We start from the raw sequence: 19,577 nt of genomic DNA, 5'->3' as shown, positions 1-19,577 counted from the left end.
AACATTATTCCATTGTCAGAGTAATAAGCCAATCATGCCAGCATGACTTTTTACCTGTACTTTGCATCTATTTCTCCCTCATTGCCACTGTGATAGAGGCAATGAATTTACTCAGATAATACTTTACAAGGTTTAAGACCTGGGTATACTCTTTTTTTTTTTACGTTTTGCTCTATCTTCCGCAAATTTGAGCATGCAAGCCTGACCACAAGCATTGACCGTAAACATGGCTGGACAAGTTTGAAGCATGCACACTGCAAAGTGAACGCTCATATTTGAGCGTTCAACCAGCTGCATATGCACATGCACATGCAAGTCCACACACCTACAAAAATCGGGATGCACATGGATAGAGTGAGCAGACAATGTCATGTGCCATGTCGATGAAATGGAGATGAAGATAATTGAAGTATATACTGGGTACAAATTGGAGCACAAGCATTAAGAAGACGCACAACCTCTTTGTACTCTGAGTCATGATTAAAACACACCTTAACATCTGGTCAAACTGCTCCATAATGCAGATTTACCAGACACAGATAGGTATTTAGGGTTTATTCACACCCTAAATTAATTTCCCCCTTTGGTGCGGCTCTTTTTGGCAGGTGTGAATACAGCAATCGCACTCTGATGCGGGCCACACAACCATACCGAGACCCAGCTGAAGTGGTCTCGGTTCGCTTCCAAACGAACTCTGATACGGTTGAATGGATGAACCAATGAATGGATGACCTTAAGCACATGTGTGGTTTTGTTTACATTTTCTGGTTAACTTGCAAAAAGGGCAGTGTGAAATTGAACCGCACCAAACAAAAAAAAATCAACATTGTATTTGGTCTGGACCAAAGCAAGTAAACTAGCGGACTTTCCTGTTGTGAATACACACTTAGTCACTGAAAGATGAAGCTTGTGAGTTGTTCCTTTCACTATTCAAGCTCTAATCAGCCAAACCAACCCTTCAGTCTGTTGTTATGCATGTGTGATTTTCTGTGGCCTCAAGTGCCAAGAGTGGGTTGTATGGTTTCCCCAATATGCAGTTGATTTCCCCCGTCTAACTTTCCCTTGTGCTTTTTTTCTCCTTCTACTATAATTCTCCTTGCTGTAAAGATTTATGAGAGAGGTACTCCGACTCATGTAGGCTGAGAATACGAACAGGAGGAGTGTCTTGAGGACATGAGCTACAAACCCTGTAAACTCCACGGCCGGCAGGTGGAGTGGCAATGCCATCGGGAAGACGCGGCAGAAAAGACCGGATGCTGAAACGCCATCCCTGGCTGAGAAGCACAAACAAAGAGATCAACAAGCAGCTGTGCTGGGGTCTTTGGGGCACGTCACGCAGGATGAATACTAGCATAAGAGGGGTGCATTGAGGGGACTAACTGATTAACAGGACATCATTCCAAGAGGGAAAACAGAGAGCCGTTTACATGCTGGAACAGTGGCAAGCCCAGGCATGTCACCGTAACACTGCAACAAGTGCAGAGTGCGGAATGTATTAATGTTTATTTGAGAGAGCGCGTATGTTTATTTTTAAGAGTGTGTGTGTGCTGCCTGAACAGAGAATGCCATATCGAGGAAATTGTGAATGGCCTGTCTCCAACTGTAGAACATTTAGTGAAAATGATGGGTTCTGAAGTGAAGTGCTCTCTGATAATAAGGTTAACAGCCATCTCTGACCCATATCCATCACTCTCTGTGTGAGTTCGTCATCATAAAAGAAGGTCTTTGAAGAGGAAACACTGCTCCAATTGATAATGAGTCTGCTAGACGCATAAATCCAAACTGCAAGACACCATCTCACCAAAAAGGCATGAAAGGACCTGCATCCTGACCGTGGGAAGCCTTTTAATAGCGAGGAAATGCAATGTTTCCCGAATGGCACCAATGAGCATAATGCTTCCAAAACAGCCTTGACCACAAAAACATATACGCCATAAGTCACATGGGCCAAAAATCCCACAAGAACCCAAAAAGCTTTGATTTGCAGAGTAAGAGCATTCTGACACAATGCTATTTTATGCCAGCAACACTCACACACAATAATTAATGAAGCAGCTGTCTGCAAATTCTGGAGCAGCACAGCTGTGTAGACTATTTATAAAGGGGGGAAAAAATCCCACCACCAGCTAACTGTTCACTTTCCTATTCACAGTTACACTGAGAACATATATGGCATACTGGAAGGCTAAACAAATAAATGAAGTAGATAAAAAAGACAATTTTAAGGATGCATTAAAAATAAAGTATTGTTGCAAGAGAGACTGGATGCTTTGACAAAATCAGTGTGAGAAGCCAGGATCACAATGTCCTGACAAGGCGAGTATTCATTTAAAATATACATACATAAAATCATTCTTTACTACTCTTGACAAGGGCACTGTAAATTACCAAGTCATCTATAACCTGTAGGTTGATTTCACCAAAAAGTGAAACACTCAGAACATTGCTCTGTTTCAAGAAGCTCTATCTTACCTGGAGAAAGCCATATATACATATTTGCCCACATATTTGCATGGAGACAGTTGTTTTTGGACCAATCACCTGAGCTGTCAATGTCATATGACTAATCGTTTTGGAATCACTGATGCACCACTAGTTACTATCCTGAAGAGGGACATAAATGGCAGCAAAAAAAGACAAGAAATTAAGTCTGCTTTACACTTTAACGCTTTCCCCGCTATTGACAGAATTTTCTGTCATTTAAGAGACAACACTTCCCCGCCACTGATTGGAATCTTCTGGCTTTCCTTGTTTTCACTATTATACGGTAGGAGGCGCTATTGCACATCTTCTGAAAGATTATTGAATGTCTGGATCAAAACATGGTGAAGAAGAAGCAGAATCAAACGATCGTGTATGTAAGCAATTGCACATGTAAAATAATGCGATCATCAAACATGAATGCAAAAAATGCTGGCAGTGGCTGGCAACTTTAAAAAAAATCCCAGGCAGGGAAAGAGTTAAAATTGCAGAAATGTTTTATTTTTTTTGCCTATGGGTTACGGCATCGATCAACAAAGACTAATGGGAGCATGCTAATAATGATCCCTTGGTTGGTTCACAAAGAAATAGTGACTCAGTGATGTAAATTTAGGGCAGGACTATAATGTTTGAGAGACCTGTCTGAAAACAGTCATTGGATGTAATTTATAAAACATGAGCCCAACAAATTCTGGTGTCATTTGTTTGTATAAACCATTGATTTACAAAATGGCTTTATGAATTGTTTACATAGAATGTACGCTTTGAAAAAATATCCCAATATTTCCACATTTTTCTATGTACAAAAGCACAAGAATTTAAAATGTGACTTGAAGTAGATCTACATGTTTAGATAGCCTACTATACCAGAAGAATATGAAATGAGAATTTTACTCTTGGGATGCAAATTCGTCATGGCAACAGACAACAAACATTTCCTTTGGGATGCTGCCGTCATGAACTCAAGAGACTTTGGCAACCGCATGCCTCTGACCAGGAGAGCCTGCACACTCGTATGGCTCTGCTAAGCAGGCATCCCGCTGAGACGAACGAGCCTATTTGTAATGAGTTTCAATGGGCCAGAGACATTGAGGTTTTCTATTCTGGTTGCAGAGACAGTCAGACAGTCAGTATTACAGATGCTGGACCAAAAATTCACACAAGCGTCTGTCCGGAGACATGCACAGACCACAAATATTTTCTCAAGGCTTTTGCTTGAGTCTAAATCACACTTATCCGGAATGCAGACAGTAGACGAGTTAATCACCTCTATGACAAATTCTCTATATCTAGATAGTTGAAAAATGTGTAATATTCAGGCACTTTTGGCACTTACATCTTAGACACAACACACGTATTAGATTGTGATGCAGTCGGTACGTCGATTCTCTAAAGAAGCATTGACTGGGTGCAAGACTAGCCAAAGGCAAGCAAGTGTGTTTAGAAGAAATTATGTGATGGTGGAGGTATGAAAAAACTCACCCTCTGCTTCTCTGGGGCTCCAGTGGCCAGACGTGGAGCAGGGACGCGGGGACGAAGAATTGGACGCGTACTGCAGGAGGACGCAACCTTCTGTACATTTATCACATACTGATCCCACTTCTCTAGGAAACCAACAGACAAAATGCAACTTAGATACGGAAAATTCAAGTGGATGGGAAGTTAGATGGGAATCGCCAATATAGGGCTTTTTTTACAATAAAAAAAGCATACCAGAGTGGACGAAATCATAAAATATACCAAAAATAGAAAGTGTTGATAGTATTGAGTTCACTTAGTTTAATGTAGACAGGTTACATTACAAGACCAAACAAAATCAAAAACTCAAAAAACTGCGCTTGAAGCAATTTTATAGTGTATTCTATATAAAAATGTAGATGCACTAACAAAAACATTACATTGAATTATTTGATTTTAAATATGAAAATATTTTTAGTATATACTGTAGTTGTTTGACTACATAATTTCATCATTTTTATTCTTTCGGTGAAACAACTGTTTTCAACTGTGTATTGTAGAGTAGTTTTTCCTACAATAGCCTACTTTTGCCAACAATTAGTGGTGTAGTACCAAAGTATTCTTTTCAAGAGTTATTACTCATTTAGTGTAAATTTAATTGTTCAGATTCAATTATATCTAATAAATAAATAATATTCTATTAAGGATTTCTATTGAAATCCTTATTCTATGTGCTAGAAACACAGTTAAAATTATATAATCAAACAATAACAGTATATAATAAAATATTTCCATATTTAAAATAAAATAATTTAATGTAATGTAACATTTTGTTGGTAGTTAGCAGTATCTACTTTTTAAAGAAACTGATATTTATTTATTTATTAATTTATTGTAATGTGGTGTTTTGTTTCATGTTCATGTTTCCCATGTCTTTTATTTTGTAATTGTTTCATGGTCCATGTTAGTGTCATGCTTCCCTTGCCTCATGTCTCTCTGCCTTGTGTATGTGTCATGTTCTGATTGGTAGTCTTAGTCATGTGTCTTGTTCCCCACTGGTTTGTTCATGTCATGTGACCCTCCTTGTCTGCTATAAGTAGCTTCATGTTCCCATTGTGCCCTCGTCGTGTATTGAATGTATTTAACCCGCTGTTGGTGAGTCTAGTCTGTTTGTCAAGTCTGCTCATGCTATGTCTGTTCAAGTCAAGTCTGTGTCTTGGATTATTGTTTGGATCACTCTGTAAATAAACTGCACTTGGGTTCTCACTACGCTCGCCTTCAGTGGATGATTCTTTACATTTATTTATTTATTTATTGAAAATTTTACACTAAATCTAATTTTATAATCCTTGAAAATAATACTTTTGTACTACACCACTACATGTAGGAAAACATAGGCTGTTATAGGAAAAACTACTGTACACTGTTGAAAATAGTTATATTTCTGTCACACTATTTAAAAACATTACTCCCAAGACTGCTCTTGAGTGAGAATTCCCTTATCAGCTCCAATGACTCATTAAGCACATTTGCCAGAGGGCATTGACAAATCTTGTTGCTGCTTAAGCAGCCAGACTCTGGTGTTAGAATGTTATATGGGTATACAGTAAACAATGTCACATGGTCCAAGAGGGGAGTTTGAGAGCAACATGTCTCAACATGTTCCTTCTAAGGGGATTCCCCTGCCGTTTGTCTCAGTGAATTCGACCTGTCTCTCACATAACAGTCCCTCGCGGACTGTCTGCAGGCCCACAAATAAATATCTCAGACTGCATTCAGCTCAATAAAAACCGATGCAAAATAACAAAGAGACTCAACCTGATAACGTTCCACATGTCTGAGTCATGAAATGTGGATATTCTAGTGCCAACAAGATGATTTTGGAAGGAAATGTGAATAATTCCACTGTATCTGCGACGCAGCCGGTGCACCATTAATTGACACCATGTGTTAGCGATTTGGCAGACACTGAGAATTATCAGTTGTTTTGCACTTCCTCCAATCTATCCTCTCACTGTATTAAAAAAATGACTACAAAATATCTCTGACTTTATATCTTTCAATATTTACTAAACAGAACACGCTTAGACATGTCTCCCCTCTGCCTACAGTACATCCGCATTTATATTCCATGACATTTCATATATCAGACTGCATCTGTCCAAATGCTCATGTGTATTTTACCACATATATTTGTAAAAATAGTCCCCATGGTACGTGCTATTCCATTGCAACCTGAGTTCACCTGTCATAGAAGTGGCCAGAGATGGGCGGAAACCACTCCACAGTAATGGAGTTTTGTCCCTGTTCTAGCACTTGGGGTGACATGGGGACTGGAGGGGGCCGGTAGTCAGGTTGCCAGGTCTGGTACATGAGGTCCAAGTAGCAGTGCATGCGAGCTACCTGGTTAAGTGTAAAGGAATCAGTGCAGTCATCATCTGTGGAAAAATTTAGTGAAAGTACAGTTATTTGGCCTAGTTCCTGATAGATCCATAGCAAATGAAAAGGCATTTCTGTTAAAAATGCCAAAGACCAATATAAAAATCAATCAATGGTTTTAACTTTTGACAGTTGGTCATTTGAGGTGACATGAGTACCAGCTACTGTAAAAAAAAAAAAAAAAAAAATATATATATATATATATGTTGAGTAATGTTGAAAATGCATTTAAATTTCCAAGTGTTCCATAAATTAAAATGTGATAGTCTATCATAATCATAATATCAATTATAATTGTAGAATGGTTATAATCTAAACAAAGAGAGAAATAAACCATTTCAAAATATATTGTTTAAAAATAAACTACTTATATTTATACAGACCCTTAATTAGCAAAGAGTCAATGTGAGATAAAATGAGGCATGCTATGTGTTGAGAAAACAAAGAAACATCAAGGCATAATATGTTTTTTTTTTTAATGTCTTTTCAGTCACATTTTAGTTTTGGGAACAATTCTCACTATTAATTAACTACTAATTACGCCTTTGCCTCAATAAACTCCTAATTTGCTGCCTATTTATAATTAGTATGGTAGTTGCTAAGTTTAGGTATGGCATATAGGATTAAGGGATCCAAAATATGGTCATGCAAAATAAATCATTAATATGTGCTTAATAAGCACTAATAACTAGCCAACATGTCAGTAATATGCATGCTAATAAGCAACTAGTTAATAGCAAGAACTGGTCCCTAAAATAGTGTTACTGTTTTTTCCAATCAAGATTAAATAGGAGAGTTTCTATAGATATGTTTTCACCTGCATAACTCATGTAATTATTGAAGGGCGTGTGAACAAAATTGCGGTTGCCACACGTTTCGTTGCCAGGCTCAGGGTCCCTGCAGTACTTATATTTCGGTGAGGGATTGGTGTCGGCACACAGATCTCCAGTTTCCAGTGAAGGCTCAGTCTCTAAACATGCATCGTTGCAGGATTCGATCTCCGAGATGCCCCTGAACACATGGTACAGTCCCAGACTGTGACCAATCTCATGGATCATGGTATGAGTGTGGCCAAATGTACCATAGAAAGATGGATTCAGAACTATGCCACCTAAGAAGAGGCGAGGAAAAGTACACAGTGTTAACCTTAATGTGCTTGTTCTTGAATATCCAGTATTGTTTCTTATCACTTGTTGTAGATAAGTCGGTTATACTATGCAGTTTGAAGAAGAAGAGTTCATTTGCAAAAACGATAAACGCCACGTAAAAAAAAAAATAGCTGACTGCCATGCGTTAATCTCCACATCAAGCACGTTCTGAACCCTAAACATGTTTTGTCACAAAAGCCGGTGTTGTGCCCATTTTCGACTCCCTGCCAAATTCTTACCCTTATTAATTATCAATCATTAATTGTTGGGCCTCCTTTTGCATGAATTACTGCATCAGTGCTGCGTGGCATGGAGACAATCAGCCTGTGGCACTGCTCAGGTGTAATGGAAGCCCAGGTTGCTTTGATAGCGGCCTTCAGGTCATCTGAATTGTTGGGTCTGGTGTCTCTCATCTTCCTCTTGACAATACCCCATAAATTCTCTATGGGGTTCAGGTCAGGCGAGTTTGCAGGCCAATCAAGCACAGTAACACCATGGTTATTGAACCAGCTTTTGGTGATTTTGGCAGTGTGGGCAGGTGCCAAATCCTGCTGGAAAATGAAATCAGCATCTCCATAAAGCTTGTCAACAGAAGGAAGCATGAAGTGCTCTAAAATTTCCTGGTAGATGGCTGTGTTGACTGTGGACTTCAGAAAACACAGTGGACCAACAGAGGAAGATGAGAGACACCAGACCTAACAATGCAGATGACCTGAAGGCCGCTATCAAAGCAACCTGGGCTTCCATGACACCTGAGCAGTGCCACAAACTGATCACCTCCATGCCACGCCGCACTGATGCAGTAATTCATGTAAAAGGAGGCCCAACCAAGTATTGAGTACATGTACAGTAAATGAACATACTTTCCAGAAGGCCAACAATTCACAAAAAAATGTTTTTGTTATTGGTCTGATGAATTATTCTAATTTGTTGAGAATTGGAGGGTTTTTGTGAAATGTGAGCCAAAATCATCACAATTAAAAGAACCAAAGACTTAAACTACTTCAGTCTGTGTGCATAGAATTTATTTAATACACGAGTTTCACAATTTGAGTTGAATTACTGAAATAAATGAACTTTTCCACGACATTCTAATTTATTGAGATGCACCTGTATATGACTGCAAGAACTCAATTCAGACTCTTGGCCTGGACTGCATTTATCCAGTATTTTCTATACCTAGATGTGTGAGTGCCTCCTTGTCCCATGGCCAGGTAGCGACTCCAGCAAGGTCTTCATCTGAGGAATTGGCGAAGAAGATATTGAGGTGAGTGGAACCATCCAGATTGAGGATCTCTTTTACCTCTTTCACATCCAGATAGGCCCTGGAGCAAGAGATGGAGACACATGGTGAAAATGAGCACAGTGTCTATAATGTAAACAAAACAAATACTTATGTGTTTTAAGTTACTGTACATTTTTTAATATATTCTGTGGAGAGTAAATATGTACTTGCATAATAAGTTCTCTGATAACTCATGTCACCTGAAGCTCAACCCTCATGTTACATGATGGAGTGCTGCCAACAAGGTTACAGAGTCCAGCATTGGTGGGCTTCATTTATTTGTCAGTCTTATTTGAAACTCATTATGACACACCAATGAATCTAAATTCCCCCCAGTGCAAAGTTGCTGGAAAACTTGTCCTACAGAGGATAAAACAGGATAGCTACTCCTTTGGAATGATATGAGATGCTACGTTAAAGAGATGAATGTCAGTGTCTGCCTGTTCTTATGTATGTAGCATACTGACGAGTGGTCGCTATGATAGTGATTACCACAATAACGATTCCTTTTCGTGCAATCCTGCGCTTTGACTACTGTAGAGACACTGACTTGAGATCCTTATGCCGTGTTCACACTGCATGATTTTAGCCCGATTTTTCCCTCACCGACAGGATTTGCGAAATCACAGACAAATGCCCGAAATCGGAGGCAAATCGGTGCTCGTTCACGCGAGTGACCATCACGCAGTGTGAATGATCAAAGACGCAATCTGAGGGGATCGCCGACGGCTGTGAAATATTTGGCATGCTAAATATCTGGAGCTGTCGGCGATTCACAATCATGCTGTGTGAAATTAGTTTTTACTGAAAAACACATCGGCGATGACCTACAGCCAATGAGAGAACAAGATACAGGGCAGCGGGAAGGTCGGGGAGGAGTTATATGAAATGTAGTTTGCGGACCAGTGTTGCCAAATCCGCGATTGCCACCGGATGTTTTTCATGTCAGCAGGTTGAAGCGACCCCAATAACATGATATTTAGGCCCTGGAATGTGAATTGTACCAGGAGAACCCCGCCAAAAAAAATGTATTATACCCCCGAACGCGATTTTTATTGGGGGACCCCCTCAAAAGCAATTGGGCTATTTTCAGGCTAGTTTTGAGTAGTAATTGGGCGGGTTTTGTAGCGAAAACCTGGCAACCCTGCACCAGACAGAGCTGTCCACGATTCTTCCTATTGTGAAGTCATGCAATATGAAACCCCTTGTCGCCGATCCATCGTGCAATGTGAACACAGCAGCAACTGAATGCTACCCCAGATAGTCACGCAGTGTGAAAACAACGGCGATCCAACGAGTTTGAAAATCGTGCAGTGTGAACTCAGCATTAATGATACTCAAGACTTAAAGTCCTGTTTTAGATAATGAAAATCTTGGCTCTTGACCCTTCACCTTATAAATTGAAATTATCACCATAATTATCACTACATTGCAAATTATGTGCATGCAAGAGCAATCAGTATTGAGTTTTGATCTTTCATTTGCACTCTCTCTACTGTGCCAACAGAGAAGCTGTCCAGCAACTGTTAACATCACTTTCAAGAATCCATTACAATCATGTTCTCTCTTTCCCCAATCTGGTCCACATTAACGTTTTTTAACAGCAAGCTAGGAGACCAAAGCAGGTGTGCAAATGTAAGTGTCTTTCCAAAGACAGGTGCTTTTATGAGCATGTAGCTCCTTCAACTCGACGTGCTAAGTCCGTTTTACACCAGAACACTCCATTAGGGCAAAACCATTAACGTCCGTTATGTTTATGGCCTCCTTTGGCACTTAGAGTTCACACAACTGTAAAGCACCTGATGAAGGACCTCCCTAAGGTGACCCATGTGACAGCTCAGGAAACCCCATTCATCAATTAACCCAACACACACAATAGCCAAGGGAAAACATGGAAGTCGCAATAGAAGCAGATGATAATATAGTATGGACTTTCACCTGTGACTAATCTCTGGACCAAAGCCATGACAGACATTTTTTTCTTATTGCACATCAACAACATGCCGAAAAATGGGCAGGCATCCAAAGCAAGGCATGAATTAATGTATACAAGCAAGTGTACATGGTGTGGATTCACATAAGCATTTAACTTTTGGCTTATGGGTTAACCACAATTGTGTCCAATGTATACGCCATCAAATCTGATCAGTGATCTTATGAATGTAAAAACACAAATCTCTCCTTACAAATGGGCTGTTTGCTTGCAAAATCAATGTGGCACTGTATACATTCTTTAAAAAGCATGGAGAAATAACTTACAACACGTGCCTAAAACATGTAAGACAACATAAGTTGATATCATTCACATTTTTTAGAGACTCCAACTCGATCTCCTGTTAACTAGATTTCCAAACAAGCAAAGTGGTAACAGGCACCGGGTCTACAAAAATAAACGTCCGACCACACAGCCCTTGCTGTGCCACGCATGTAGCACAGTGTTCATCCAAAATTCCACAATTAAGAAGGAATGTTGATGAATGTTTGCAGTGCAGCCATCAGTGTGTCTCCCTAGACATCCCATCATCAAAACAAAATAAACAACCACTTGGGGTGCTTATCTGAAAATTCTTCTTCTGTTCTCACTCTAATCTTTCTAAACCATCTTTCATCCATCAGTTGAAATATTTCCATTGAAATCTCAGGTTTGGCCAACAGCTGATTTCTGTTACTGGATTGGATATCCTGTGATAAACAGTCTCTTGATGATTGCGATGGGATAATATTTGGGAAAAACCACCTGCATGTTTTTCATGACTGATGTCACCACATAGCCCCCACAAAGAGTAATTTGAAGAGCTTTAAGAATACTATTGGATGTGATTATGTGGCCTGGAAAGCGTTCAAAATGGCTAATAGAAAACATTGCTTTCCTTTGAAAGAGAAGCTCAATTAAGGCATGCAGAAGAAATTCAAGGACAATACTGGAATACTGGGATGAATCACACAGATCAAAACAAAGACGTAACAAGGTTGTTTTCACTTATCAATTCATTCACTCTTTTCTCTCGACATGGAAATGTTTAAACTTTTCTCATGAACCTTCGTGCACTTCTGTAAACAAACGTTTATGAATACATTTTGAAAACAAAATTGTTACTTGGCGACCAGTCTAAACAAGAATCAAGTAAGCGTCCTTGAAATGTTGGCTTTTACTTTGCAGTCCATCCAACTAAAACAAAAGCCACCAAAAAACGACTTCTTAAGGCAATAAATCCCTCATAAAACCAATCTCATAATTTGGGATTACTACAGTACGTGTGTCCTTGGGACTATACCTATTTTTGTGAAACAAATTAACATAGTTACCTTTCATATTGTCCAAAAGTTAAACCAGACTTTATTCATTGGTGGAATTGTACACATGTTGTGCTTTCTATCCAGTGGCCTCAGGTATTCAGACTTAGAAATCCAATTTCCTTTTACTCTTTTCATCTTTTGGCAAAAAATAATGGTGTTTAAAACTAGAGGGATCCTAGATAAAAACAGTTTTCTTGAAGTGCTTATGAATAGCCAGAAGAGAAGATCCCACTGCAATAACTGAAGAGTTGTGAGAGGCTCAGTAATAATCCACAGTTGCCTTTACAGATTACCTATAGCAGTCCTTCTCAAATCTGTCCTGGAGACCTCCAGCCACTGCACATTTTGGATGTCTCACTCAACTAGTATACCTGATTCAACTCATCAGCTCATTATTGGAGACTGCAAGACTTTAATTGGGTGTGGCAGATAAGGGTGACATCCAAAATGTGTAGTGGTGGGGGTCTCCAAGACAGGTTTGAGAAGCACTGGCCTGAAGCAGGAGTAGCCAACCCTTCTTCTCAGGGGGGTTCACTTTACTGCACACTTTAGTTCCAAGCCTGCTACTACACCTGGATGTTGTTGCAGAGTAATCCTTAAGACCTTGATTAACATATTCAGGTGTGTTTGATTAGGGTTGGAGATAAACTCAGCAAAGTGTCAGCCCTACAAGAGCAGGGTTGCTACTCCTGACCTAGAGAGACATGGCCACTATCTATGCATGTTATTCATCCTCCCTCTTTTGATAAACCTTTAACACTACTGAAATGTGGAGATAGATCTGGAGTTTTGGAAGACATGTTTAGCTACATAAATCCATACCAAAAGGAAGCAGTGGTTATGAATCTGAAATCAAAATGCTACTCAGGACACAATGTTTGCCCATTTCGCAGTATTCCAGGATTTTCCAATCCTCCTCCTCTGGGACCACCGTCCAGATTGGATTGCTGTGGATTTCTGGATCTTTATTAAACTCATTTGCGACTTTTTTCTCCCCTAAATAGATATCCCCACTGTCAAGCTTCTCTGCCTGGAGCAAGAGGATCGCTCCCTCAAGGACCACACAAGGGAATATTCAAACCTGGCATACCAGACTCACTACCTGGACAGCTGCCTCTGTACTTTCTACTATGTCAGACTCAACACCTCAACTAAGGCCAAGCTGTCGGGGAAGGTCCTTGGTGGAGCTTTGCCACATTTGTGGAGTGGGTGCTGTTGAACTCTGGATTGCCTTTTTCCGTCATTCCAGTGGAGGACGTCTCCAGCCACACTACCGACTAAGAGCCCGGCCAATTGTCATCCTGCTACTTCCGTCCAGCCCAGAATCATCTGTCATCACATTGGTTCTTTCCAGTCCTGAATCTCCTGAACCTCTTGTGTTCCTTCCCAGCCTCCCTCTCCTGTATCCTCTTCACATATCTGCCAGTTCTTCAGCCGTCTCTGCTGGTTCCTGCAAACCCCTCAGCTCATCCTCAGTTAGCGCCATCCTGGTGCTTTGTCTCACCTCCGGTCTTTCAGTCTCCAGCTCCACCTTGTCTCCGCCTCCAGCCTGCAAGTCCTGGATTCCACCTCAGCCCTTCGACTCAGTGGCTCTGCCTTGGCTCCTAGCTCCCTCGTCTCCATTGTGGCTCGTCATACCACTGGCTCCACCGGGCTCCCTCGTCCTTCTGGCTCCGCCTTGGTCAGTCGTTGACCCTCCATTGCTACAGGATTCCACTCCTCTGGCTTCGCCCTCATCCCTCCATCTCTCTGGCTCCGTCTAGCTCCTCCTTCACTCCGGCTCTTCCTTGGTCCTCAGTCGCTCTGGCTTTACCACAGTCTTCCGTGTCCCAGCCTCAGTCGCATGAGCTGTCGACTCTGCCTTGGCCCTTCAAACCCACGGTGTCACCCTGGCTCTTCTGTTCTCCGTCTCCGCCCTGGGCTCCTCAAGCGGCTTTGTCTCCATCAGTCAGCCCCGTGGTGTTGTTAGCTTTACCTCCACCATGGCTTCTCCCTCCATCAACTCTGTTGTGGGCTGAAATCCTTGCTCTGCTCTGGGTCCACACCTGGCTTCTCCTCCCGCTTCTGGCTCCACCCTAACTCCTCACTTCATAATCTCCACCCTGGTTCCTTATGTCATCTCCTTCTCACAGTACCGGCCTTTCTCCTGCTCCACACCCTCCTCCAGAGCCCCCACCCTCCCTCCTCAGTTGGATCTTCTGCAGCGCAAGAACACACCATTCCCAGGGGGGCATAATGTCATCAATATGTTAGTTTCTGTTTCATGGACTTTTAGTTTGTTTTCATTAGTTTAATGGTTGTTTTGCTCTTTTTTTCACTTCTCTTTGTTTTGTCAGGGTTAATAATGACATTAGTTAATTCTGTTCAGCTGTTTATCATTAATTTGCCTCATTTGTCAGTGTATTTAAGTTCATCCTTTTCCTGTGTTCATTGTCAAGTTTTGCTTTGGAAACTGCATTGTTTCTGTACCTCTTGTGGATTTCTGTGTGAATCTTTATTAAACTCTGTGTTTTGTAATTTATCTTTGTCTTCTTCGGACATTCCTGAAATGATTGTGACAGTAAGAAAGTGTCCATCCTGGAGCTGGAGTGGACACTAAGTAAACTGCTAATGGTTGAAAAATGTTTATGTAATGTACTAAAGATAAGAATGCAGAAAACTGGCAAATAAAAAATTTTCAAGCAAAGAAAGAAGGTATAACTTTTATTTTCGCTGTAGTATTGTTGTTGCCGCCGCCGCCATGTCGTGAAGGCACTGTGTGTTTCGTTGTGAAAGCAAAACTACTTTGTTTGGCCTTCCAAAAGAGGACGATATCCGCTTCGTCATGCCTGGAGCTGACCCGTGCTGGTCGCTGAGGAAGTACATCAACTTCGCGCTGTGGATCGCCGGATCCTTTGAAAGAGAAGCTCAATTAAGGCATGCAGAAGAAATTCAAGGACAATACTGGAATACTGGGATGAATCACACAGATCAAAACAAAGACGTAACAAGGTTGTTTTCACTTATCAATTCATTCACTCTTTTCTCTCGACATGGAAATGTTTAAACTTTTCTCATGAACCTTCGTGCACTTCTGTAAACAAACGTTTATGAATACATTTTGAAAACAAAATTGTTACTTGGCGACCAGTCTAAACAAGAATCAAGTAAGCGTCCTTGAAATGTTGGCTTTTACTTTGCAGTCCATCCAACTAAAACAAAAGCCACCAAAAAACGACTTCTTAAGGCAATAAATCCCTCATAAAACCAATCTCATAATTTGGGATTACTACAGTACGTGTGTCCTTGGGACTATACCTATTTTTGTGAAACAAATTAACATAGTTACCTTTCATATTGTCCAAAAGTTAAACCAGACTTTATTCATTGGTGGAATTGTACACATGTTGTGCTTTCTATCCAGTGGCCTCAGGTATTCAGACTTAGAAATCCAATTTCCTTTTACTCTTTTCATCTTTTGGCAAAAAATAATGGTGTTTAAAACTAGAGGGATCCTAGATAAAAACAGTTTTCTTGAAGTGCTTATGAATAGCCAGAAGAGAAGATCCCACTGCAATAACTGAAGAGTTGTGAGAGGCTCAGTAATAATCCACAGTTGCCTTTACAGATTACCTATAGCAGTCCTTCTCAAATCTGTCCTGGAGACCTCCAGCCACTGCACATTTTGGATGTCTCACTCAACTAGTATACCTGATTCAACTCATCAGCTCATTATTGGAGACTGCAAGACTTTAATTGGGTGTGGCAGATAAGGGTGACATCCAAAATGTGTAGTGGTGGGGGTCTCCAAGACAGGTTTGAGAAGCACTGGCCTGAAGCAGGAGTAGCCAACCCTTCTTCTCAGGGGGGTTCACTTTACTGCACACTTTAGTTCCAAGCCTGCTACTACACCTGGATGTTGTTGCAGAGTAATCCTTAAGACCTTGATTAACATATTCAGGTGTGTTTGATTAGGGTTGGAGATAAACTCAGCAAAGTGTCAGCCCTACAAGAGCAGGGTTGCTACTCCTGACCTAGAGAGACATGGCCACTATCTATGCATGTTATTCATCCTCCCTCTTTTGATAAACCTTTAACACTACTGAAATGTGGAGATAGATCTGGAGTTTTGGAAGACATGTTTAGCTACATAAATCCATACCAAAAGGAAGCAGTGGTTATGAATCTGAAATCAAAATGCTACTCAGGACACAATGTTTGCCCATTTCGCAGTATTCCAGGATTTTCCAATCCTCCTCCTCTGGGACCACCGTCCAGATTGGATTGCTGTGGATTTCTGGATCTTTATTAAACTCATTTGCGACTTTTTTCTCCCCTAAATAGATATCCCCACTGTCAAGCTTCTCTGCCTGGAGCAAGAGGATCGCTCCCTCAAGGACCACACAAGGGAATATTCAAACCTGGCATACCAGACTCACTACCTGGACAGCTGCCTCTGTACTTTCTACTATGTCAGACTCAACACCTCAACTAAGGCCAAGCTGTCGGGGAAGGTCCTTGGTGGAGCTTTGCCACATTTGTGGAGTGGGTGCTGTTGAACTCTGGATTGCCTTTTTCCGTCATTCCAGTGGAGGACGTCTCCAGCCACACTACCGACTAAGAGCCCGGCCAATTGTCATCCTGCTACTTCCGTCCAGCCCAGAATCATCTGTCATCACATTGGTTCTTTCCAGTCCTGAATCTCCTGAACCTCTTGTGTTCCTTCCCAGCCTCCCTCTCCTGTATCCTCTTCACATATCTGCCAGTTCTTCAGCCGTCTCTGCTGGTTCCTGCAAACCCCTCAGCTCATCCTCAGTTAGCGCCATCCTGGTGCTTTGTCTCACCTCCGGTCTTTCAGTCTCCAGCTCCACCTTGTCTCCGCCTCCAGCCTGCAAGTCCTGGATTCCACCTCAGCCCTTCGACTCAGTGGCTCTGCCTTGGCTCCTAGCTCCCTCGTCTCCATTGTGGCTCGTCATACCACTGGCTCCACCGGGCTCCCTCGTCCTTCTGGCTCCGCCTTGGTCAGTCGTTGACCCTCCATTGCTACAGGATTCCACTCCTCTGGCTTCGCCCTCATCCCTCCATCTCTCTGGCTCCGTCTAGCTCCTCCTTCACTCCGGCTCTTCCTTGGTCCTCAGTCGCTCTGGCTTTACCACAGTCTTCCGTGTCCCAGCCTCAGTCGCATGAGCTGTCGACTCTGCCTTGGCCCTTCAAACCCACGGTGTCACCCTGGCTCTTCTGTTCTCCGTCTCCGCCCTGGGCTCCTCAAGCGGCTTTGTCTCCATCAGTCAGCCCCGTGGTGTTGTTAGCTTTACCTCCACCATGGCTTCTCCCTCCATCAACTCTGTTGTGGGCTGAAATCCTTGCTCTGCTCTGGGTCCACACCTGGCTTCTCCTCCCGCTTCTGGCTCCACCCTAACTCCTCACTTCATAATCTCCACCCTGGTTCCTTATGTCATCTCCTTCTCACAGTACCGGCCTTTCTCCTGCTCCACACCCTCCTCCAGAGCCCCCACCCTCCCTCCTCAGTTGGATCTTCTGCAGCGCAAGAACACACCATTCCCAGGGGGGCATAATGTCATCAATATGTTAGTTTCTGTTTCATGGACTTTTAGTTTGTTTTCATTAGTTTAATGGTTGTTTTGCTCTTTTTTTCACTTCTCTTTGTTTTGTCAGGGTTAATAATGACATTAGTTAATTCTGTTCAGCTGTTTATCATTAATTTGCCTCATTTGTCAGTGTATTTAAGTTCATCCTTTTCCTGTGTTCATTGTCAAGTTTTGCTTTGGAAACTGCATTGTTTCTGTACCTCTTGTGGATTTCTGTGTGAATCTTTATTAAACTCTGTGTTTTGTAATTTATCTTTGTCTTCTTCGGACATTCCTGAAATGATTGTGACAGTAAGAAAGTGTCCATCCTGGAGCTGGAGTGGACACTAAGTAAACTGCTAATGGTTGAAAAATGTTTATGTAATGTACTAAAGATAAGAATGCAGAAAACTGGCAAATAAAAAATTTTCAAGCAAAGAAAGAAGGTATAACTTTTATTTTCGCTGTAGTATTGTTGTTGCCGCCGCCGCCATGTCGTGAAGGCACTGTGTGTTTCGTTGTGAAAGCAAAACTACTTTGTTTGGCCTTCCAAAAGAGGACGATATCCGCTTCGTCATGCCTGGAGCTGACCCGTGCTGGTCGCTGAGGAAGTACATCAACTTCGCGCTGTGGATCGCCGGATCGGATTTCACCGTGGACGAAGCGGAGTCCAGCCTGGGGTCGTCACATGGGGTTACCGCAAGCCCGCCCGCCGCTGCTCACTCAAGCCGGCCTCCGTTCACTCTAGCCGCCGGCCTCTGCTCACTCTAGGCCTCCGCCGTGTGTGATGCTGTGTTTCGTTGTGAAAGCGAAACTACTTTGTTTGGCCTTCCTTCAGGCTTATAACTATACTGTATATTCAGATTTACTTATATATATTCAGACTTATAACTATATATTCAGATTCACATTTATATATTCAGAATTATAACTATACATTCAGATGTACTTCTATATATTCACAATTTACATTTATATATTCAGACTTATAACTATATTATTCAGATTTACTTCTATATATTCAGGCTTATAACTATATAGTAAGATTTACATTTGAAAAGTTCAGATGCAAAACCCTCTAAAAGCCATCTGAAATGTTCTTCTTCTAAACTTAGCTTTTTATCTGGCTGCTGTGTTTAGGTTCAGTAATTTCACTTTAATGGGAATGAATAGGTTAATCTCATTTTCATTAAAGAGAAATAACTGAACATAAACATAGGAGCTTGATAAAAATGCTCAATTGAGAGGAACATTTCAGATGGCTTTTAGAGGGTTTTGCATCTGAACTCTTCATTTATATATTCAGGATTATAACTATATATTCAGATGTACTAATATATATTCAGGCTTATAACTATATATTCATATTCACATTTATATATTCAGGCTTATAACTATTTATTCAGATTTACTTCTATATATTCAGGCTTATAACTATATATTCAGATTCACATTTATATATTCAGGCTTATAACTATTTATTCAGATTTACTTCTATATATTCAGGCTTATAACTATATATTCAGCTTTACTTCTATATATTCAGGCTTATAACTATATATTCAGCTTTACTTCTATATATTCAGGCTTATAACTATATATTCAGCTTTACTTCTATATATTCAGGCTTATAACTATATATTCAGCTTTACTTCTATATATTCAGGCTTATAACTATATATTCAGCTTTACTTCTATATATTCAGGCTTATAACTATATATTCAGCTTTACTTCTATATATTCAAACATAAAAAGATATTCAGACTTATAACTATACATTCACAATTTACATTTATATATTCAGATTTACATCTATATATTCAGATTTACTTCTATATATTCAGGCTTATTACTATATATTCAGATTTACTTCTATATATTCAAACATAAAAATATATTCA

The 19,577-nt window shown here is 40.9% G+C and overlaps 1 protein-coding gene across 1 annotated transcript in view; it reads right to left on the bottom strand.

The window, feature by feature from the left end:
• Positions 1-19,577, bottom strand: part of pappaa (pregnancy-associated plasma protein A, pappalysin 1a) — a 129,311-nt gene that overhangs the window by 100,715 nt on the left and 9,019 nt on the right. Inside the window, exons 4-7 of the mRNA XM_016242556.1 lie at positions 8,706-8,851; positions 7,196-7,489; positions 6,185-6,377; positions 3,964-4,085 (exon numbers count right to left, since the gene is read on the bottom strand). Of these exons, the coding sequence (XP_016098042.1) occupies positions 3,964-4,085; positions 6,185-6,377; positions 7,196-7,489; positions 8,706-8,851 (755 nt within the window). The remainder of the gene's footprint in view (positions 1-3,963; positions 4,086-6,184; positions 6,378-7,195; positions 7,490-8,705; positions 8,852-19,577) is intronic.

The sequence above is a fragment of the Sinocyclocheilus grahami genome, unplaced genomic scaffold (genome assembly GCF_001515645.1).
Source record: "Sinocyclocheilus grahami isolate Dianchi unplaced genomic scaffold, SAMN03320097.WGS_v1.1 scaffold662.1, whole genome shotgun sequence".
Lineage (NCBI taxonomy): Eukaryota > Metazoa > Chordata > Actinopteri > Cypriniformes > Cyprinidae > Sinocyclocheilus > Sinocyclocheilus grahami.
The sequence above is the reverse complement of the archived record's forward strand: the minus strand, read 5'-3'. Positions and strand labels throughout refer to the sequence as shown.